Source organism: Gallinula chloropus (assembly GCF_964237585.1).
Source record: "Gallinula chloropus genome assembly, chromosome: 5".
Classification (NCBI taxonomy): Eukaryota; Metazoa; Chordata; class Aves; order Gruiformes; family Rallidae; genus Gallinula; species Gallinula chloropus.
In genome coordinates, this window is record NC_140090.1 from 69,191,342 (window position 1) to 69,214,794 (window position 23,453).

The window sequence follows — 23,453 nt, forward strand, 5'->3', positions numbered from 1 at the left end:
AACAAATACCTGTTTTGTATAGGGAGAAAAATTTCAAAGTGAGACCAGAAGTCTCTTTTTGTAAAGATGATATCTTGGTATTTTCTGTTTAATCCTTATGCATAATTTTAAACTAAGCTTGGTTAATTCACAGGTTGAAGTTCCATTTTAGGACATGAGAGAGAAGGGTATTTGGCTTTATTATTTTTTTACTGCCTACTGGCATGCTTTACGATCTAAATGCCTTTGAGCTGGTAAGGTTTTTCCAGACATTAGTTATATCCACTTGTAAACAGTCCTATCCATTTTTTTAATAATGCAGACACTAATGTTTTAACTTCACATCAGAAAAAAACAGTATTTTGCAGCTCTTTTAGAGTTTGGGGTTTTTGAGGGGTTTTTAAAATCAGATTTGAGGCTCAAGTATTTCACCTTAGTAAATTAAATAAGGGGTAATAACATTGAGAAGTCCATAATCCACTTAGACAATGGCATGCTTTTGTCATAGTGGTGGCAGTGTTGCCTTTTAAGCTCAAGAATCATTATTTTATGTTCCTTGTAGAACTTGATCAAGGCTACCAGTGCCACTCAGAAGCAGATAAATTTGGTGAAGCTCCATGAACAGTCAAAAAAGAACTTGGAATCTGAAATCCAAAACTATAAGAATGAAGCTCAGAAACAAAGGAAGATTATTTACCAGTTGGAGAAAGAGAGAGATTGTTTCATCAATGAAACCAGTGAGCTCAAACAGAAGGTAGGAACAGCTTTTTGTGTTGTGATTCTTTCCTGTCTTACTCTCAAAACTGTGAAGATGATCTATTTTCTGAACATGCCAGTGGGAGCAAGCTTAGATCAGTGGTCTTCACATGGTTTACAAAGATTTCTTGTCAGTGCATATTGCCCACTACGCTTCCAGGTCTCTGTGGGGGAACCTCATCAAATGGATGTGTATTCTATGAGACATTTGGTGTAACATCATGTATTTGTCTTATTCAGTGGTCATTTGGGAAATGAAAGTAGAGCTGGAGTTCAAACCAAGGCCTTTGACCTCTTACACAAGAGTCCCACAGCTGAAACTCTCGAAGTGAGTTGGAACTTTGATTGTTCTGTCTTATCTGCAAAGGACCTTGTCTTGTATACTACTGATGTCCTCAAATTGAGGCCTTTGAGAGCTGACAGTGCTAGACATCTCCATAAGACACTTAGCATTTTGAAGGATTACTCCCAGTATGTGAAAACATCTGAACATGTTCAAGCTAGTCTGAAAAATAGAAGTTTTCCAGGAACAGCTGCAGAGAAACACTGCATAACATTTGTGTCGCCTGCTGCCCATTACTGTGTACAACTTTATTCCTTAAGGTATAGTCAGGAACACTGTTGTAACATGTTCCATTAATTGCTGAAGATCACATTGAAGGGCCCTCCAAGAAGCTCATTGATTTACTGGGATTAGCTTTCAAGCTGTCTCAACTCACAAGTTATTTGCTATCTTTTCGCTTTAAAATTATCCTTTCCAACTTCATGTGACCAAGAGCTTTTAAATCATTTTTGAATGGTATCTGCTCCCTTGTCTGTAATGCCTTTTGTCATTTCTTTAGAATAATGTTCCATGAAAGTGAGATTTTTCTTTGTTGCAAGGTTGTTTTTCACATCTTCCCCCTATAGTGAATTTCTGGCAGCATAGGTATGAGTTAAGAACATCATAAACTAGGGCCTGGCTACAAGGCTCTTGCTTTCAGTTGTGATTAGGGCTGCTCACCGAATTTTGAGGGTGAAAATGACAAATGTTTGCATGTTTACTTTTTCTTTTTTTTCCCCTGCCACTTCTTGTGCAAATTTTCTGTCGCTTCTCATAAGGCAGAGGCTCAGTGAATGGGTTGTGACACTTGAGCTGCTTGTATAATGATGCCTGCGTTGTGATTGCAAGGTTTGGAAGGACTTGCACCCTTCTGCGGTTCACTAAAGGGGCAATTCTTGACTCAGCTTGCAGGTCAAGAGCAGCAGGAGCAGTTCTGAGCAGAGGAGTTATGTGAGACAATAGTTTTATGCCTGCAAAGTTTCCTTGCCTGAAATCACTCCTTGTTGGGCAGAGTAAGACAGGGCAACACACAGGGCAGAAGGAGGTCATAAGATCAGGATTATTATACCTACTAGGGTAGTATTTAAGTTCACTGTTTGACCTGTGCAGAGTTGAGAAACAGTGGCAAAACTACAGGAGCCATTTGCCAATTGGTTGGGAATGAAAAACTGATAGGCAGTAATCTTGTGGCCAGTCAATGCTCTTCCTGCACCTCGTACCATCCAACAGGCTCTGAAGGAGCTCGTGGCACACCACCTGAATTGTGTATGAGCTGGTAAAGAGCCAAACCCATCTCAGTCCAAAGACTTCTTGGAACTCTTGCAAGGCAGGCAGAACCATGCTGGCTCTGAGAGCTCTCTGGTTATTTACAGCAGGACAGAACATATAGAGCTACAGAATTCCTCTTTCAAAATCATCATTTACTACTGAGCAACTGATGAACAGAGTCAGCAAAGTCCAGTCCTCAGTAGTCAAAGGCTTTACTGGTGAGAATTCATGCTAGACTTGCTCTTCTAATTATTGGCCTGGCTGACTGTTCATTTGTACTGTTTTTAAGCCAGTGTCACTTGTTGAATAGCCTTATTTCTAGATTAGCCAGCACAAATGAGAAAAAAAAATCTGTTTCCTTGTTGTGTAGCCTGTATTACAGAGCTACAAATATTAGTAGAATATTTCTTATTTTAATTGAAATGCTTAGGTTATATTAGTTTCCCTGAAGATTTAGGCTGCTGAAAAGGAAGCAGTGAAGTATATACCCTTCAGTCTTGCCTGAAGTGGTCCCTGACTGCACCTTATGAGAGGTCACAAAACCAGTCTCCAATATGTGGGTTTTGGTTGTTTGGTTTGGGGGTTTTTTTCCCAAAGAAAGCCATTTGCAATGTTAAGTTTACAGTTTAAAAGCATATTCAGGAGAATTAAAAAAATGTATTTCCTTTAAAAAAATTGCATAGTGATTAAATAAAGGTAAGCACCTTTACTGAGATCTTGAGTAAATTCATGGAACTAAACAGGTAACCAATGGTAGATGATAGTTAAGCATACAGGTTAAAAAAACCAGTGAGGGTACAGAAGAAAACTATAAATATCTAACACTTCTGCTTAACTTTTCCACTCGTTGCCAAATCTGTGAGGTGTAGTGTGCTGTCAACTAAATCAGAATTGAGGATACTCAGCCTCCTACAGGGCTTTATTGGGAAACAATGCATGTACTTTATTTATAAGGGAGAATTATTGGGGTTTGTTTAATCATTCCTGAAAAAGCAGAGTCAGCATCCAGCCTATGAGCACAACTTGGAAACAGTAGTCCACAAGCTTATTGCACTTAGATTGTATCAAAACCAAGTAAAAGACTTACAAATACAGTGACCTACTTTCAAATCTTGCTCCAGCCTATGATCACCATAGTGCAGATAGAAAGGTGCCTTACTGATTTCTTCTCCCTGCTATCACTATTGGCAGGTTGTTTTAAGAGAAAAGGAAAAGGCAGGAGTAGGTTATAAACTGGAACCGTGTTTTTGTATTGCACTGTAGGCAGTTCCTGGGATCCTCTGCAGTCAGCTACAAATGTGCTGGAATTGTACTCCTGCTGCTGTAAACAAAATTTCTATATTTAGCTATCCCCTATCTTCAAAGTTGTTTGGAGGTACCTGGTAGAATGATCCATTGATTAAGCTCCTGCCCCATAGTTAGACCTCACAAGGCTTTACTAAGCAAGGAATGGCACTGTCAACCACTGAATTTGCAGTTATTGACTACTTCATGTAAACATTTATTTATTATAATTATTATTCTGTTTGACACATTAACATAAATTTTCATTCAAACTGCCACAGAGTCAGGAGAACTGGGTAAGTTGTTGTAAATTGTCTTCTCTTCTGGATTTTGTCCATGTAATTCCTCAGCTTTTTCTTTAATGCTTGATCTTTTCCTTAGCATTGAGGGTGGCATTGTTCTTTCCCCCAGCCAGTGAGCCTGAAGAATTATGTTCTAGATTTGTGCACTTCTTAGTTTTCTTTGTATTTGCTTCCATCTTCTTTCTTTGTAACGCTGGATTCCATTTGAATACTGCTTGTTTGTGCTCCTGGGTTTTCAACTTCAGTCAGCCAGAAGAAGGTTCTTGCATTTTAAAAAAATAATTAGGAAGCCTGTCATAATAATTAGCAACTATTTATATTTTTCCTCCTTTAATGTAGTAATTCTTCTGTATTCTTCTGTTGGTAACTGTTCTAAAGATGTCTATAAAATTTTGTATTTTCTGTTACTGACACTGCATGTGATCATCTTATTTCTACAGTCCACCATACTACCTTCTCTTTAGGTAATCTTCATTCTCTTTAGGTAATCTTCGTGTCATTCTTTCTTTCTAATCCTTCATGGAAGCAACTAATGGGGATTACCTGCTAATTTAGTTCAAGTGTAAATTACATTAACTGACTTTCTTATTATTCTAATTATATCTAAACAGTTTGTGATATATATTGTGAGTTTGTTCATTGAAGGAAAGTTGGGCTATAAGAAGATAGGAGTACATGCAGTGCTTCTTGGCAAAACATATATGTTTCTATTCATTTTACCATACAGTTGACATAAAAACCAACACACCAAGTCTAGGTTTGCTCTGTAAAAAAAACTAAGGCTCTTCTTGATGAAAGCTGTTTATGTTGATTTTATTGAACCCGCTCAGTGACAATATTTCCAGAAGCTTGTTTTTAAATTAAAGAAGTGCACATCTGTAAGTTTTAGCCTTGAAAAACCCTAGGTATAAAATTAAAATAAAATGTTCTCCCACATCAGCAAACCAGAAAGGTTGAACTTGTACTTGGGTAGAAGTGATTTTTAACTGTAGCTAAAACTTCTTATCACAGGGATTTGAACTTGTCATCTTTGAAGAAAATCACAAGCTCTGCCCCATCTTTATAATCTTGTGATAATGGTTTAATTGTGTTCACTTCCTTCTTGTTGCTGCAGATCCTCCAGCACCTGAAGGATATTGAAGTACGGGAAATGCAAATCTGTGACTTTGAGAAGAAAATAGAAGAATCTACGATTAAATTAAAACAGCAACAAAATAGCTGTGAAGCTATGAGAACAGAGAGGAACCTCTACAGCAAAAATCTGATTGAAGCTAAGGTAGAAGGATATATTTTTCCTTGTGCTTCTCTCTTTTCTCTTCTTGTTTTTTTCTGATCTAGTTTTAATTTGTTAAAAGGAAAGCTTGCAGGACAAATGACAGAAGTGGTTTCTCATTCCTGTGTCTTTTGGGGAAATTAATGTTTTAGGTCCCTGACAATTTATCTGGAGGGTTTGTATTTGGCCTGGAAATAGGAATTCACAGTCATGTGGCAATATTTCTGCTTCCAACCACGTGTAAAATCATGGTACATGAGCTACAGAGTCATAAAACCCTATTAGAGAAGGAACTTTTTCTGTTCCAACCTGGCTCTGCTCTGTTCTGTCCCTTTAGGAGTTGTCTGCATGTATGGGAAATAGGGTGTAAGAGGAGTAAGATTGCCTCCTTAGCCTTGAATGCATATCCACGTTACTGTGATTCATGATTTAGAAAGCAGAGGGAACACATTCCCAGCTGAAGCAGAATTTTCTGACAGAACTCAACACTTCCACCTCACTTGTTCCTTTCAGGGAGTGTAATTTTTCTTCAGATAATAGTTCATTGCATTCATATCCCCTCCTTGGGGATCTCACTAACAATACTGGAGTAAGAGAACAGATCATATAAGGATACCCTCTCTTATTTTATAAAGGTCTAATATACTGCACAAATCCCGTTGCAGTTGGCAGAGACTGGGGCCTTGGACAGCTGTGATTTACAGCCTTGGATTATTACAGAATAAAGATTTATAACATAAATTTATATACTAGATCAGAAATTTATGCTCTGGATTGAATAGGTCCATGTTTTGTTTGAGCAGTAGATGGGAATGAACCTATCCAGCTGAGTGCTGAATTTGATTAGGAATGAACTGGTTTGCTATTTATGTGGGGCACTTTACTTGACTTTTGTCTGCCTCTCATCAGTGGACATGGTGTTGGGATTCTCACTGCTCCCTGACAACCTCTCAGCAGAAATAAGGGTGAAAATTTGGAACACCAACTATTTATTTATTTATTTAATATAACATACATTTCCATACTTTACATAGAGCTGGCAGCTATGTGCTGAGTTACAAAAGGAAGCAATGAACTCATCAGCCTTTTCAGTTTTGACTGTTCTATGGTGGTGTATACAAAGCTGTTCGTGCTGACAGTTGTTAGAGGCTGGTATTTAGACTTTCATAGCTTACTTGGCTTACCATAAAACTCTCTTAGCAAGTCCTGTGTGAGAAAACAGCTGACCCCAAAAGATCTTTTGGCCGAGGCACTATTATGTGTAGCAGTGAAAAAAAAAAAGCAATTCATAGCTCAGTAACAGGTCAGTCAGCCATGAAAAAAAAAACAGAAACAAGAAGGTTGTGTTAAAAACTCTGGTAAGTTGTTTGTTTTGTTTTTTTTTACTTCCCAAAAGGAAAATCACAGGCTTGTTTAGATAAAGCTAGATGTAAGTATTTTTGGATCATTTAATGTGGAAAGATCCCCTGTTGCCCACCTTGCTAGTGGTCTCCAGAGTACCATAATGTTCAAGTCAGTAAAATCTCTTGGAAAAGACATGCTTTCATCCTTGGGGTTTCTTTTGGTGATAGGAGCTCATTTGTTTAAGCAAATTCATTAGGAGACCTGTTTGCAAAAATTGTGTGTTCTTACTATTTTCCATTAAATACAGAGTTAGGAATGTATTTGGAGATATGCCTGGGCATCAAATTTTAAATGTGTCTCATAATTTACAATACTGAAGAGATTTATAGGCTATTTAGTAAAGACAGGTTTTTAATATGACTTCTGCATTCACAAGAGTGACTGAACGTGCAAAGAGGTAGGCCTAGTGGCATATTACTGCATTTATTTCTGGTTCATTTAATTTCCTGAATATGGGCCCAGTAAGTGTGGAATCTAAGGATTTTGTTTCTGAGGGCTGCCAGCCTACTGATCTGTGCTTTCTCAGTGCTGTTTGTGAAGATGGCCCTGACTCCAGGTCTTGCTTAACTATGTCGAGCACTTAATGCAAGAAAACATTACTCCTCTGTCTGTCAGTAAATCCACACCTATGGTGGATAGTGCTGAAAGAGATCTAAGCTGCCCTGGGTTTGTGCTGAAACAGAGTGTATTTGTATGAAGCTTATGATGTCTTCTCTGTGAGGTGGCAGCCTCTGGCAGAGGAGTAATAGCTTCTAAAGCTACTTTCATTATATAGAGAAGAGCATGTCCATTTAAGCACTTTATTTATTAGCTCCCCTTTCATGTTACAACGTGTGCCAACGCTGCAATGAGTTGAGGCAGTTCCTAAATATTGTACAGGCAGGCACCTCTACGCTGTGAGTAGAAGTAGCCCTTGTGACCTGATCTCTCTGTGGTGCTACCAGGCTTTTTGCTCTGTGTTTTGAGCTTCAAGTATATGCCATGTATTCTCCTACCAGGCACTTCTCAATCTCTGACCATACTTGTTTTTCCCTGGCGTCAATGTGCAAGACAGCACATAGGCAAAATGAAGATAAGCATTTCCTACTCTCCTCTGCAGACATATGGCTATCTTACTCATGGGTATGTTCATTTGCACAAAACCATCTTTTTGCCAGACATTTGTGCCCAACTGCAAGCAACCTTGTTGAGAAACACATTACTAGAAGCATGGAAACAGATGGATAGGATTAGAATCTTATTAATTTGGATTGACTGCTAGCTCTTACCCTGTGTCCAGCACTTTAAATTAAATGGCTTATCATACTCATATATCTTTTAAAGGCTTTTTTACTGCAAATTTATGCTGGCATAAACAAAAACTTGTCATGTAACTGTTTTGTTCTGTTGGATTAAAAAGTAATGTCTTATGGTACATACAACAAGGGTTACATTTCCAGCTTCAAAATACTCAGAACTCCCAAGCACAAACTTGCTCTTTTTGACCCCTCTTTGTGATCACGTTTTCTGTCCTATTAGGATGAGATAGCAGAAATGAAGAAGAGGCTAAAAACTCTGACGCATCAGGTGGATCGATTGAAAGAGGAGATCACAGATAAAGAAGCAGCCCTTGTGAAAGCACATCTGGAACATCAGCAAACAGAGAAGGAGAAGGAATCGTTGAAAGTAAGAGCCTTCTTCTAAAGGATGGTTTCCATGATTTCACAGACTGCATTGTGTTCCTGGGCTGTGGTAGTTGTTTTGTTGTATTTTAATAAAATATTCTGTAATTGAAACACAAGTTCTCAGTACCTTTTAGAGGTATTAGTTACACAAATCTTCTCAGTATCTGACAAATATAATCTCTACCTATAATTATAATCAGAAAGGTCCTGTTTTTCTGTTTGAAGCTTTAAATCTCTCGGTCACAACATTTACTAAAAAGTTGCATTTAGCTTGCAAAAATGTGGATTTTGGGGATAACCTGATTCTAGAAAATTTTATAATATAGAGCCTTATAATTCCAGTTTTTCTTTTAAGAAACTTTTTCCTCTGGTGTTTCTAAGTGAAAACCCCATTATATTATACTTCACAATCTTGTATTTCTGTGTGACTAGCAAGCATTAGTCTTCTGGGAGTTAGGCAGTGCCTTTTTGTAGGTTCCTCTATACAGAGAGTTATTTTAATATTGTGGTATAAAGTAGCAAGGATCTGTTTTAAATCAAAGGAAATCTGAGCTTGAAGCTCTGGTGGTTCTTCTTAGCACTGGCTGTAGCCCATCCTTAGATTAGCTATTGGATATGTGCTGATGTCTCAACCTAATTTCCTGTGCTCTCAAAAGATTTAAGGAGTTGGTGTCCACAGTTGCTTATTTTTTCTCTTCACTAAGCACTAAAAAAACCCACAAAACCAGGAAACAAACACCCCCCAAACACACAAAAAGTCCCCTGCCGCTTTCCACAATGTTTGCTTTTGTCAGTTTATTGCTACACTGCAATAACTCCTTGAGATTTCAGCCCTTCTCAGCACATTACAGTTAGGACAAGATGTCAATAGAGCATTGTAAAAAGGTGATGGATTTGTGTTCTTGTACCTGATCTGTCTCAGACTTGTTCTATCAGTGATGGAGAAGTCAAACAGCATCTCATTTCCTGTGTGCAGCTTTCTGCCTTAACTAGTCTCCAATTCTGTCTCATCATCTCAGAACTGTCTGCCACCCACTTGACAAACATATGATTGCTACATGGTTTACCCGCTCAATTATTCACCAGCAAGTATGTCCATACTCTGACATCACATTACTGACTGGCTTCAGGGCATTGTGGTCTTCTACCTTAGTGTCTCTGCTGAATGCTAAAGCAGAGGAGAATTCAAAGAGGGAGCAGATTGACACAGGCACAAAAGAACCCAATTATTTGTGTAGAAGCCGGCTTCAATTTGTCCTGTTGGTGCTGATGTGAAGGAACCAAGCTGTTCCTGGGAAAACAGTTTAAAAGAATGAATTAAAGCATGGAGGACTGAGATTCATAGGAATGAGATTATACAGACATTGGATTTATGTTTGCCTCAGCTGGCATAAAGGTCTTAAAAATGTGTAATTGTGGTAAATGAAACGGGGGGTGCCTGATCCAAGCTCCATTACAGCCAGAACAATGCCATTGTTTGGTTTCAGTTGGCTTTCATACAGGCTTGTGGATCAGACTGGTTTGACAAAGCTGCCAGATGCTGAAAAATACATATCTGAAAGATGTAAGAACTATGGTTCTCCAGGTCTGAGAGGCTGTTAAGTGCTTTTGTATATTTTTGTAGATGTTTATGCCTGTGTTTTGGTTGGGCTTTTTTAAAGCATTTTCTAGAAATCTGGATGCAAAGCCTCTGACTTCTTGTTTGAGCATTCTGTGTCCAGCCCGTTATACCTTTTATAAAATTCATATTTTCCTCCTGCCTCTAGAACAAATAACACACACCCCATTCTCTTGCTCTACTATTTCAGAATCTGAACAAGAATTTGGTTTGAAATGTTGGAAAAGTATAGATTAGTCCCTCTTGCTCACTGTTCTTCAGTTCTTACAAACTCTCTGAACCAACTTCAAACCAGCCATGCTGATTTACAATAGTTCCAGACCTGACCATTTATCTGCTTGCACAGTGACTGTTTATTAATTTCCTTTTCTCTTACCTAATACACACAGACCCTCATACTGTAGTTTTTAGCATATTTAATCTCACTGAAAGTCCTGTTAGATTGTGGGGCATTTGTGTGACTTAAAGTATTTATGTTCTTTACTGTACAAGGCACTTCAGATTTATTTTAACTTAGTGCATTACACTGAGGAGATTTGTTTATATGAATGTTTGCTGCCAACATCTAATACCACTTCTTGTTTACAACTCATATTTTTTTTGACATAAGGAGAACATAGAATTTTGATATATTAAAAAAATATTATCCAGCAATGCCAAACGCATGAGCAGTTTTACATTTGTAGACAGCTTTTGCACAGTGTTGATTGCATTTCAATATGAAGTGGCTTGCATTTTTATTTGGCTGATGGATTCTGATGAACATCCAACACTGAGTAAGAAAGATATGAGTGTTGCACATATGGGAAAATGAGAATTTTATTAAAGAAAATAAGAATGGAACAAGCTATTTTATTATGAAGATGAAACTCTTTCTGTCTTAAATCAATGTTTTTGTAGGTGCAGCCTTCATCACAGCCTCATTCTTTTCAGCATTGGATGATGTTCTTTCTGAAAAGGCAGCTTGAACATCATACTTTATAAGGGTCAGAGTTGTGACAAAGTCTTTGAGTCAAGGCTTGAAAGTTTTCATATCTGTGAAAATGGACTGTAATCAGCTAGTTCTATCTTGGCCCTAAGTAATTGCCTAGCAATTATAGAAATTTCTAATAATCCAAGAAGACCTTATTATTTTTTTAATCTATGTGCATGCCTTGAATTATAGAGTTCATGACAATAGGTTAGAATTATTGGGCAGATTCCGGTGTTAGTTTATGTTAGTGGTGTGCAATCACTGTAACAATGCATTACTTCTGTGCTTAGGGACAGCCCCGCTTTTCACAGTCTTCCTCATCTACACAGCCACTAAAAAAGGAATAAAGCTCTTTAATTTTGCTCTTCTATGTCTGGCTGTCCTGACTTGATGCTAATTTGTACTATGTGCATAGATCATTGCACTTTCCTGCAAGGTGCTATCCTTTCTCACATCCCAGCCTGACTTTGAATTTACATCTCCTAGATTTTCATAATAACACCATTGAAAAGCTTTCCAAATATGACATTTTAAAAAAAATATTGAATGAAGTGTCTCTGAGTTTCAATTTGAACCATTGTCATAGATCAAAATCCATCCAAATTTCTGTTGTGCATAAACCAACACTATTAAAATACTCTTTACAGCATTTCCTTATGGGTCTTCATGCTTGTTTGTTTTAGTGATTTGATTTCAAAAACTACCAAATATGTACTTCTTGGGAAGCTAAAAGAAGGTATGAAATTCTATTACAATCCTAATTCTTTATCCCAGGTGTATATGTGAAGTTGTTACTAAGCATGGTTTACCTATATTCTTTGATTCCATCAGGCTGAACTGCTTAACATGAAAAAAGAGGCTCTGGAAACCAAACACTTTATAGAGGATCAGGAGTTAGAAGAGAGAAAACTCCTAAAAATCATTGCTGAAGCTGATGCTGAGAGGCTGAAGCAGAAGAAGGAATTTGACCAGGTAGGAATCTCTAATTTGGCTTTTCAAACTCACTGCATTCTGTTCCCTCATTTGTCCAACCTATTTTTAAGATCAAGATCCTCAACTACTGTAAATGTGGTACTGCTAAAGCTTTATAGCGTTGTTGAAACAACAACGTTAAGATACCGGAGTGAACAGAATATGTAGTTTATACTATTCAGGTCACTGGACCCTTATAGGAGAAACTATTAAGCCCTTGCTATATTTTTGCACTAATTACAGTGAAACCTCTTCATGCATATGGTTTTGACTGATACAAATACAGTCATGATACTTGGGATTGTGCTGAAAAACTGTAGCAGAGATTATTGCTTCGCCCTGCATTCGCAGGTTATCAACGAGAGAGATATCCTAGGGTCCCAGCTTGTTCGGCGTAATGATGAAGTGGCTCTGCTCTATGAAAAGATAAAAATCCAGCAGTCCATCTTAAACAAGGGTGAAACCCAGTACCGGCAGAGGATGGAAGATATTCGCCTTCTCAAGCTGGAGATCAAAAAGCTTCGGCGGGAGAAAGGGATACTTGGCAAGAGTGTGGCTAATGTGGAGGAACTCAGGTAGAAAAACTTATTGAATACATTTCCATAGTGACTGCATCCCTGATTCTGGGTTCCAGGAAGAAAATATGTTTTATGCATGGTAAAGATCCTTATCAACTAACATTATACCTTGGAGAAGGGGATTGTTTGGTTTGACCTCAAACACAGACTGGATTAAATTCACCAAAAAATTTATCAGCAATTAGGAAAATTAAAAAATAAGAAGGAGGAAAAAAGACATCTTGGCCAATGTTCTAATAGTTTCAATATACCCCTTTTAACTGTGAGTTACTGCCTACAGAATAAACTTGACAGACGGCAGCCGAAAAGGTGTTCATAGTTCAGTGAGCTACTTAGTGGTACCCAAGGCCCAAATTAGTGGAACTGCTTTTTATTAGGCAATCCACAGAGGATGGGGAACATTTGACATATTTATAGCAACCCCCTGCACATTTTCAGAGCTCTCTCCTTCTAGATTTATATGTAGGCTTGCTCTCTGAGAAAGATTTAGTTAAATTTTCATTGAAGGTTGTGTTTCTTTAAAACAGAAGTTTAATAGCCCTAACCTGATTTATCTTTTCCTTCTCTGGCTTAATGCTTCTCTTATCTTTTTTTTTTTTTTTTTGGTGCTTGAGGTGTATTCATTGGTGATAGGAAACTATTGTCATTTTCTATAGTATCAGTTTTGGTATGTAAGGAGAGGCAGCTATATTTTTAACAGGTAACAGTTACACTAATTCTATGTAGCTACCATAGTTTTCAGTGAGATCTTTAGCTTAACTGTATCAGTATAATTCCATGGCTTTCACTGGAGAAAAGTAACTTCAGTCCACGGTCAGTCTCATTGACTCCAGTGGAATTATGCCAGTTTGATTTGGTGTAACAGAAAAGAGAACTGGGCACAAGGCATTAGCAATTGCAGTTTTCATCGACTGACTGCAGACAGGAATAGGATTTGAACTTGCTGCCCAAATGCATTCAGCTGAAAGTCTGTTACTGTATTGAAACTCGGTGACGGTATTGAAGTATAGTGCGATGCATGCCATGATGGGTGGATCAATTCTTGCTAACTGCAGCAGCAATCACATACTTTAATGAAGTCCAAAACCATCATGAAAACTGCCTGTCGAAAGACTCCATTTATCACTTGTGCTGCTAATTAGCTTTCTTGATTTGCCAACTGGAGATGTGGTGTTTTTTCCTCTTCCATAACCTTGTCCTACCTGACAGTTAAAAAAGAGTATTTTCTCTCTAGTGAGCTGAATGCAGCTCTGAGCTTAACAAAAAGATTCAGTGGGGGAGTAGGTACATGGCGATCCTCCACACATTCTTTACAGCATCCACCCACCAAAGTGATAAGGGTTGGCCCACTGTAGAATATGGCTTTTTTTTACCCCTGCCATTGGAGCTGACCCAACTCCATCATAGGAGAGTAGCTGTCAAAACATCTTGGGAACGCTCAATTAATTTTAAATTTAGCAAAAAAAATCACTCAAGGAATTCCTTGAGAAGAGGTAGTAAAAGAAATCAAACTTGAGTTCTCTAAAGAACAGCATCCTTCGTTCTTAGGACCTAGTGTGTGTTTTATTTACTGGATTGTGTGAGCCGTGTACATTTGAACCTTCTTTCAAATACAAGCTATCAGATTCAATACATGGGTAACTCTGTATGACTCCATAACTGATTTGTAGGATATTCTAGGTTCATCAACTGTCCTTATGGCCTTAATCTACATGGGAGGATATGGGCAGTGAGATCCAGTAGGTTATGGAGTAGATGTCCCAGGAACTGATGAAAAGTCCCTTTTTTGAGCCATTCTTACTAAAGCAAGTGAGGAGGTCTAATTGTGTTATCTTACGGTTCCACCTACACAGTGATATCAGTGTTGACTGTTAATCACAAGAACCACTTTATTAGTGCTGTATTGCATGGGAGATTGTTTTGTTAATGTTTATTAGTGCCTTGATCATACTGATGTGGTTTTGGTGTGGGTATTTTTTCTTTTTGTTTTATTCTGGTCTTAAGACAGGAGGTTAATCACATGCGGAAGGAACTATTAAGGGAACAGACTCGGTGCAAAATTTTGGAAGAAGAACTGGAGAATCCCTTGAATGTTCACAGATGGAGAAAATTAGAGGTGATGTCTCAGCATTTCAAGTTCCCAAAGCCCATATTACCAAATCAGTGACACAGCACAAAGCCTATTGAGTTTACTGTTATGCAAATTATGTGGAGGGGCAGGCAGACTGAAATTTCCATAGTACCAGTGGAATGGTTAACTGCTGAATGGTTTCCTTGCACAATGCAATCAGTGTTATTTTTGTGTCACTTTCTCAATGAAAAATTGCAGAGGGATTTGTAAAGAGCCAGACAAATGCTAAAGGGAATAAGAATGTATAAGGTGAATTTAGAAGCAAGTGATTACTTGACATGGATGATGAAAAAGAGGATAATATGGGAAAGATACAGTTCTACCCTCACCAATTAGAGAAATGTGTATGGGAAGAAAGCCAGTAGACTTGGGGAATGGATAGACATGAAGTCAGAAGGTAAATTACTACTGTGAGAAAACAAAGAGGCCTCCACATAAGTAGTGGTGGGCTCCTAAAGACAGCCATTCCAGGTGATGTGAGTCCAACTGTTATGAAAACAACAAATCTAAATTTTCACACTATTTGAACCTGCAAAATGAAGGAGAAAAAATTGTCAAGCACAAACCAAATATACAAACATAAACTGGCATCACTGTATATTTTCAAAGTAAGTCAGAGCCAGCTGAGATTCCTCTGTTATGTGTATCTGATCTGATGCCAGCCTAGGTTGCTTAGCTTCTCTAATAATGACTGATAACATGCTAGTCTCTACAGCAGCAGAGCTGAATATTTGGCTGTGCTTATTAGCATGACAGTTAATTTCTGATCTTTCCATGCTGAGGTTAAAGCTAAACAGCACTTATCTTTTCTCATATAAGGGAGATAAAATGCAGGTTTCTGAACTAGGTAAAAGACATTTAGGTACAATTTTCAGCAGCATCTTGTAACAAAGGAAAATCAGGCCAGTTGAAACATCCGGTGTTGGGAAAATGAATGGGATAATGGGAAATGACGTCCTTCCATTCTAGGTCACTGGTTTGTATTTGGAACACAGAAAGGCCAGCAGATGGCAAGATCCATATGAAGTAATACTGATGGGGTTTTGGTTCAATTCCTAATGAACAAACACCCTCATATCACTACACTTGTCACAAATTGGCACCTTGTTTGTGCAGTGCTATAAAAAACCCTTTAAGGACTGAGTGGGTCATGGGGACTGAACTACTTTTTAGCCTGGTTTCTCAGGAAATGATGTGTTGTGAGCACTGCATGTGCATCCGTGTTAGTGCCCCAGTTACACTTGAATCGATTACTCAATTTAGATAAAATCAGGCAAAAGATTAAGAGCCATGAGATACCAAGTTCCTTATAAGCTCAAGCAAATATGCATAGCATGAGGCTTTATTAGAGAGTTTACTGCAGCATGAGTTTAATCCTTATGAGCCACCAGAGACACCACATAAGAAAGGAGAAACCATATGGGAGTGAGGTTTTGTGAATCCCTGAGTTGGGAAAAGCTTAAGTCAAAGTTTGTTCCTTATTAAAGGATCCAACACGAAGATACAAAGTGGTGGGGAAATAAGCTTTGCTGGATGCTTGTCACAGAATTGTTTGCTCCTCAGAGCTTCCTCCAGATGCAATCTGTGACAAAAGAATGAAAAGGGAAGAGGGAGAGACATGTACTCGGTCCTGGTCTTAACTTCTCAACCTGTTTCAAAAGACTGTATTGCAGTTACTCTTTCTTTTCTTCATGATAGAAATCTTCCCCTCCTTACAACTCAGTTAACACTGTTTGACGTTCTGAAAACAGTAGGAAGTACTTGCACAGCTTTGTTGGCTGAGGGGTTCCGCTCCGGAAGGCTCCCTTTTTATTAATTTTTTCTGAGGAGGATTGATAAGGGTAATAGTGTTAAACATGAACATGCTTGTATAAGTGTAATCTAAAACTTCCCAACAGTTCTGCCCTCAACCCCCACTTTATATTTGTGATTTTTTTATACTTAGATAATATGGGTTTCATTTGCAAGCAAGAAACACTAACTTGCATAATTTTTGAGACTGCTTTGCTCTTGTCTAGGCCAGTGACCCAAGTACCTATGAGCTGATTCAGAAAATACAAAGACTACAGAAGCAGCTTATCAGCAAGACAGGTGAAGTGATAGAGAAAGAACTGCTCCTTCAGGTACTGCAGTGTTGTTATTTTGTTGTATGTTATTAACATATTGGACTTATCCTGCATTCTTGGCCTGCTCAGGTTTGCTTCCTGTTATTTAGCATGTCTTAATTTCTTTTGCGTGCCCCTTAGATAACTTTAGATGGCAGCACTGACTCACTGAAAGAGAACCAATAGCATCTGATTAGTTGATTTCTATATCCTAGTTACTCATACCTGGATAACTCTGGAAAATAAAATTAAAGGTTTGCCCTAGCTTATTAATCTACTAGGTTAGACTTCAAGTCAGTGTTGGACTTTTGGAAAGGCTTTTTTGTCCTTTTAGACATGCCTGTTATGACCAGGACATGAAGGAAAACACTTCTTTGATTCCATTTGTGCTTAGTTTGACTTCTGACAGAAGGAATCCTACATAGATTGTGTGGTTTAGATATGTTGCTGTCTGGGCTATGTTTGACTTCAAGGTCTTTGTGCTGAACTTTCCCAAGAAGTAATTTTTGTGATAAGATATCTTTTTTTAACTGTATCAGATGTCCCTTAACCTCAGTGCTACCAAAAAGATTTGTGTTGTAGAGTTATGGATGGACTATATCCCTGTTGTGCAAGTGTTGCTATCAACTATAACAAAAAAGGACTGTCTTTGGGCTTCAACCACAGGTGTAAAACTGGGACATTTGTCTCCTTTTCTCTGGTGACTCTGGGGATAGCTTGCCATCTCTACATGCAATGCTAACATCTTGGTCTTAAATTTCATAATAGTCTTGATGCCTGTGTTTGGTATCACTCGGTGGAGAGTAGAATGTGACCTGAAGCTCTTGAGAAGCTAAGCAGACGTTGTCAAGGCAGGGTTTGTCTCTCTTTCTTTATTGTTTTGTAGGAAAAAATAGATCTGAATTTCATTTGAAGGTAATGTATGATGTATTATGCCTTTGCTTGGAAAGATATAATCCTTGTTGCATACCACTGAAATGCTATAAGTGAAATAGTTTGTTAGCTTAAAGAAAATATAGAAAAAATACCTTCAATTTTGCTGTGCTTTACCTATACACAAACCCAGTTCTGTTAGATTTTGACCTAATCTGTATTGCATATCTTGCCATACCCTTGGTGTGCTCCCATTTAGCTATTATCCTGATTTAAAGTGAAGAATTGAGATATATAGATAATTAATTGCCTGTCTAAGAAAATCTTTGAAATAATAGGTATTTGAGCCTACGTTACTGTACCAGCCATTGGTGCAATCTTTGTCTATGCAGCAGTCCTTCTGCGGCAACTCTACTTATTATTTTTATTATTATTATTATCATCATCATCGATTTAAGTCAGAGTTTGGCTGTATGAAATTTAATTATTATATCTACACTTGTTAATGAGACCCTTTGCGTGCTTAATTCAGGCACCAATTTTCTGTGCAACAGCGCTGAAATGAAGGTCTCCTTCAGTGAGATTGATTGTAAAGAAAAGGCCAAAAATACCACACTCCACAGTCTCTCTCTGCTTTAAAATGATCTTAAACTCCTGCTTGCCATACAAAACTGTTTTTACATGTGTGTGGCCATCATGATGGTGAGTAGGATATTTGTTGAAGGTGAAGCTTGTGACTGTCTATGATTTCTCTGTGTGTATATTATGTAACTTAAATTCCTTCACATCAAAGTGTAGTAATAAAACGGAGTGCAAAGAGCTATGTGGGTTGAATATTGAGTGTTAAAAACACCTTTGGAATTTAGAAGTAACCCATGTCTGAAAATGGTTGAGCCCAGTGTCAGCAACCTGCAGTTTGATTTGTAGGGTATTCACCTTGTTGCATCCTCCTGGAGAGCCATAATCATAGAATCATAGGGGTTGGAAGGGACCTCAAGAGATCATCAGGTCCAACCCCCAGTAATGTTTGTATAAGGAAAAAATAATTCAATTTGTATCGTATACACTGTAGTTCTGTCTTCTCACAGCAACTTTTTTTTTTTTTTTCAAATGGTCTTTTAAATAAAAGATGTTTTATGCAGGGAACAATGTTTCAGGATGAGCTGGATATATAAATGGAAATTTCTGCTAAGTAAGGATCACAGTTTATACATTCATGTAGAAAAGCATCTGCTTGCTTTACCTGCTCCCGATGTGTATTTGATCATATCCTTTTTATTAGCTTTTTCACTATTTCTCGTCTGTTAGTTCTTTTAAAATGATGCAGCTGAAAAAGCCTGCTTCAGCCCATGATATGTGATTAAAAGAATGATTTGCTACATTTTAGTCAGAAAAATTTGATTACTGACGGTACAGGAAGAACCCAGCTTGACTAAAATTCCATACAAAAATATCTTTCTTAACCTGTCAGCAGGGCATGCTTTTTGTATCCAACATTTACTGAGAGGTATTGAATATGTTGAATATGCAGCATGACGAATGTTGGGCTTTTTTACAGTGACTTTTCAGAGTTGAACGCTTTAATAAAGGTGTAGAAAGGTGTTGCATGTCATAGAAATTACTGAACTCTTTTCTTGTTTTTGATTTACTTGTGCCCTGTAGCCACAGCATCTCAGGTTATAACTGACCATCTCTCACGCACCAAATGTGTGTGGACATCCTGAGACTTTGAGGAGTATCTGCAAAGCAGGTGGTCATACTTTCTCCTCTAGCTAGGGCATTCTTACAGTTGTGAGCAGCTGTGCTGATGAAAAATGCTGTTTTAAAAATCAGATCCAGACCCAATATCTTGAATGCTTAATAGTCAGTAAAAAACCAATGGCATTTTTGCCAAACAGGGAGTATTTCTTCAGGGTTAGCCAGCTTCCATTTTTGAGTCATTACCTGCCTTCTGAATTTGTGCAGTTGAAAGACACAACATTTTTTGATTCTTTTCTAAACTGTTGAGTAATACTGCAGGGCTTCTTGGAGAAATATGTTGTGTGTTAAACAAGGGATTTCAAAGATGGGTGAAGGTCTTTGTGAATGCATGTGGTATGAGCAAAGCGTGTTGTATAGCCATGAGGTATAATTATTAATAAACAGAAGTGCTCTGCCAAACAAATCCCAACTGGAAAAAAAAATAAAAATACTTGCACACGTTGTATGTGGGCCAAATCCCTCAGGTGAGTGAAGGTGTACTGCATACTGCACAGTGATGTGGTAAACTCACAATGTTATGTATTACCTTGTTAGGATTATGATTAGCGTGGTTTTTAGGAACTTAGCCCATTTAAAGTGAATTATGCACTGCTTTATTTGTTTCAAATTTAGTTCTTTCTCTTCAGAGTCAACTCCTCTAATTTGATTTTATGACTGACTGAGCAGAATTTTATTCAGTTGCACATCTCGGAATGGATAACAGTGGGAAGATTCACATTATATGTCAGTTACCTCCGTTGTCAGTCATCTCAGAAAATTGTTCAGAAATGTAAAAGAGAGATGTGCAACCAGGAGTTTGTGAAGGGAGGCAAAGGCAAATGTATTTCATTTAAGCCTTGCATGTACTAATCCAAGTATTGTTCTTCTGTACATTTATATTTTTAATCACTATTGTTTTAAATTGTCAGCAATCAAAGACCAGGAGTGGGCAATCAGAATGTGATGCTTCCAGGCTGTTAGCATCTTGAGCTCATAGTTTCAAAGAGTGCAAGGGCAAAAGGCATGATTAGCTCATATATCTGACTCAGAAATTGCATCCAGATAACACCCACATGTCCTTGTATTGAGCCAAGTTTTGAGCTAAGTTTCAATCCCCCCCAAAGAACTGATGGTCCCACTGACAGAGAGTAGGAGGAGCAGAGGGGATGCTGCTGTCTCCAGTATAAATCAGCAGAGTTTCATTTCAGGCATTGTAAGGTACAGGGAGGAGAAAGTGAAAAGGACTCTCTCTGTGACCTTGGGCAGGTTACTTAGCTTTGCATGCCTTGCATCAAGTAAAAAGGGAATAAAATAATTTCCACTCTTATAGTGGTGTGTGAATGAATATATTAGAGACACTACTCAATTCAGTAGTAACAATAGCTAGCTAAACACTCAAAATAGGCAGATGTTTTATTTCATTTGTGCTAACTTGGTAGTAGAGTTGTTCTATCCAATTTCAGGTTCTTGTTGCTATAGAGTCTGAATATATACATAACCATCTTTATTTCTCAGAGTGAGTAGTATAGTTTCATAAAAATTCTGCTTCAGAACAGTGTGTTACCATGTGGGTTTATGCAGGCTGTCTGCTACTGAAATCAAAGTTTCCTCCCAGCTAATGGAGGAATTTTGGGATTTGCTTCTGTGTATATGTTATCCAAAATTTTTCTGCCCATTTATTGTCTAAAATGCCTCTTTTTTTTTTTCTTTTTTCTAGTCATATAAAAATTTTTTCAGGTCTCTTCGTGATAGTCTAGTCCTCTTGAAAATGAAGAATTCCTTTCCCTAGCTTGGCAGTTTGCTGAAGCATGCTTCTGCTAGGTTCTTCATTGCTCTCACAGTGCTTGCGTAGCTCCATCGTAGAGCACGTAATGCAGAAAGGTGTGCTCAAATGCTGAGTAAGATTTTCTCATTGGAAAACCTTCTAGGGGAAATAGGAGAATGCACTCCTTTTATCTGCCTTTATTTTGGCATTCTTAAGGCTCAGTTCAGTTTTATTTTAGCTATTATCTGTACATCCTCAAAATGGCTGGGATTTATTTTACCCTCTCAAATTTGTCATTTATATATTTTCAATGCCAAGTATAGATTCTACTCAGATTTGAGACTGTAACTTCTTACATATCAGACAGACAGTCTGAGTTGGGGATTTTTTTTTTTTTGGCAGAATTGTCTATTTTCATTAAAATAACTGCAATTCACTTCAGGAAACTAATGACTGTAGAATCCCTAAGAGTCTCTTTTGACCTGCCCATTATTGTTTCTCTGTCATCTTGCCTTTAGAGAGATTTTAGCAGAGGTAGTTTGGGAGTGTGCTTTGTGCTCACTGAAACTTACAGGTGAACTGCAAAATCCACCGCCAAAATACAATCCTTTCTATACTGCTCCTTTATCATCTATATATAAAGTCAGCCTTTTGAAGGGATTTTTCCATCCAAAAATGAAAAGGGAAATTTTCTTTTTGGCTTTTTATACTTTACTAGGACTTGGCTCTTTTCTGTCTCTCTTTCCTGGAGGATTTGACTCTCTCTGGAAGCACTGGATTAATGTCCTATCTTGTGGCTGAAGCTAGTGGTTCTCTCAGCCCTCAATTAAAGGGGTGAGTATATTGAGCTTTAAGCCTTTTCTGTGCTTAAAAGTACCATTCCTACTGGAAAAAAAAGAAAGAGTAACTTTTCTGATTTAGCTACACCAGCTCTTGAATGGCAGAAGACTTTCTTGCTAGTATAATTGCATCTAATTGTGTAGCCAGTAGCTGGCACAGCCATTTCAGCACAAAGAAATTGCACCACTAATTTGCACCAGCTAAACTGGCAAAACCATTGATCAAATGGTTCTGACGTGGGGTTGGGGGAGTTAGAAAAATGCTTTCCTGTCCTTGGGAAAAACTAATTGTTGTTATGGGTCTTAAGGGAGAGAAGAGAGAGAAAACAGTGCTTGGTGGAGTGTGCATTTTGAGTTTGTGATTCCAGTTCTAAGTTAGATATATAGAAAAATATAGAAATGAGGAATGCAGTAAGGACTCAGGCCCAACATTTACTTTTGGCTGTCAGCTGGGTATGAATCAGTAAAAAAAAAAGTTTACTTCCCAAGTGCCATGCAGAATTAGGCACTGGTGTGTCAAATGCAGGCACTAAGGATTGCCTTGATTTAGAATTGGACTCTGAAGAGCATCTCTGATCTTTTTTCAAATGAAAAAATAATGTATTCCCACGAACTCTGGCTGTAACCCAGTTCTAACTGGTGATGAACAAAAAATACCTAATTATCAGCACAATATTTTGATGCACAACAGTCTGCTGAGTTAGTGCCATCAAATTAATTTCAGCCTAGTGCCTTGAATCTGATTTGAACTGGAGTTCCTAATGCAGTATGAAGTGACATATGGATGTACTTAATACATCAAGTCATCCTTCAGGACTACTTTTTCAGGTTCTTTCCTTCTTATGTCATCTTTATATTTTCCTTTTGTTGTGCTTGAAATGTTCATTGCTGAAATAGGGCTTTGATTGGGGATTTTAACTTTGAATGTAAATGGAAATATTTTGTATTTTAGTATTAGTGTTAATTTGAAGGATTAGTGTCTTTTATTGGATCTATGCCTGGTGCAATGATTTCTCCATACAATTAGAATTTCACTAGTGCCTTCTGTTCTGCCACTGATATTATTTTTCTAATTAATTTAATTATTTATATTTTTAAAACTGATTGTGTATCTAGTAGGGTTCCGTGAGTCAGGCAGAACCGCTCACATGGAGCAAACTGTAGAGTCACTTTGGTAATTCTTGGTGTAACTTACCTGGGCTCATATGCAATGCTATGATGATGTAACAAGTAATCATATCTCATAAACAGGAAAAATCAGTCTCCTGTGTGAAGGTCTATTCAGGGTCTACATGTCAACCTGAAAGTTTTGTGTAAACCTTACAGATTATATAGGGATTTGAGGGATGTTCAGTTCTTGCCCTAGCTCTCCTCAGAAAGGAGTTGATTTCTATTTCTGTGTATTTTGAATATGCTTCTTGGTGCATTAGTTTATTTTAGTGCTTCTAATCTCAGTTGATCTAGAATTAGAAGATATTCCATGCTATAGAAACTTACAGCACGATAAAGTGCTCTTAAAAACACACTGACATTTACGTTCTTTCCCTCCTCCCACATGTGTTGCGAATCAAATGGAAGAGAATCAAGTCTTCCCAGGAAAATAGCC

General features: G+C 37.8%; 1 protein-coding gene across 1 annotated transcript in view; it reads left to right on the forward strand.

Moving 5' to 3' along the window:
• Positions 1-23,453, forward strand: part of CFAP58 (cilia and flagella associated protein 58) — a gene marked incomplete at both ends in the record, with an annotated part of 65,133 nt that overhangs the window by 27,001 nt on the left and 14,679 nt on the right. The window contains 7 exons of the mRNA XM_084264641.1: positions 542-733; positions 5,027-5,188; positions 8,108-8,254; positions 11,676-11,816; positions 12,168-12,391; positions 14,399-14,510; positions 16,544-16,648. Coding sequence (XP_084120767.1) covers positions 542-733; positions 5,027-5,188; positions 8,108-8,254; positions 11,676-11,816; positions 12,168-12,391; positions 14,399-14,510; positions 16,544-16,648 — 1,083 coding nt within the window. The remainder of the gene's footprint in view (positions 1-541; positions 734-5,026; positions 5,189-8,107; positions 8,255-11,675; positions 11,817-12,167; positions 12,392-14,398; positions 14,511-16,543; positions 16,649-23,453) is intronic.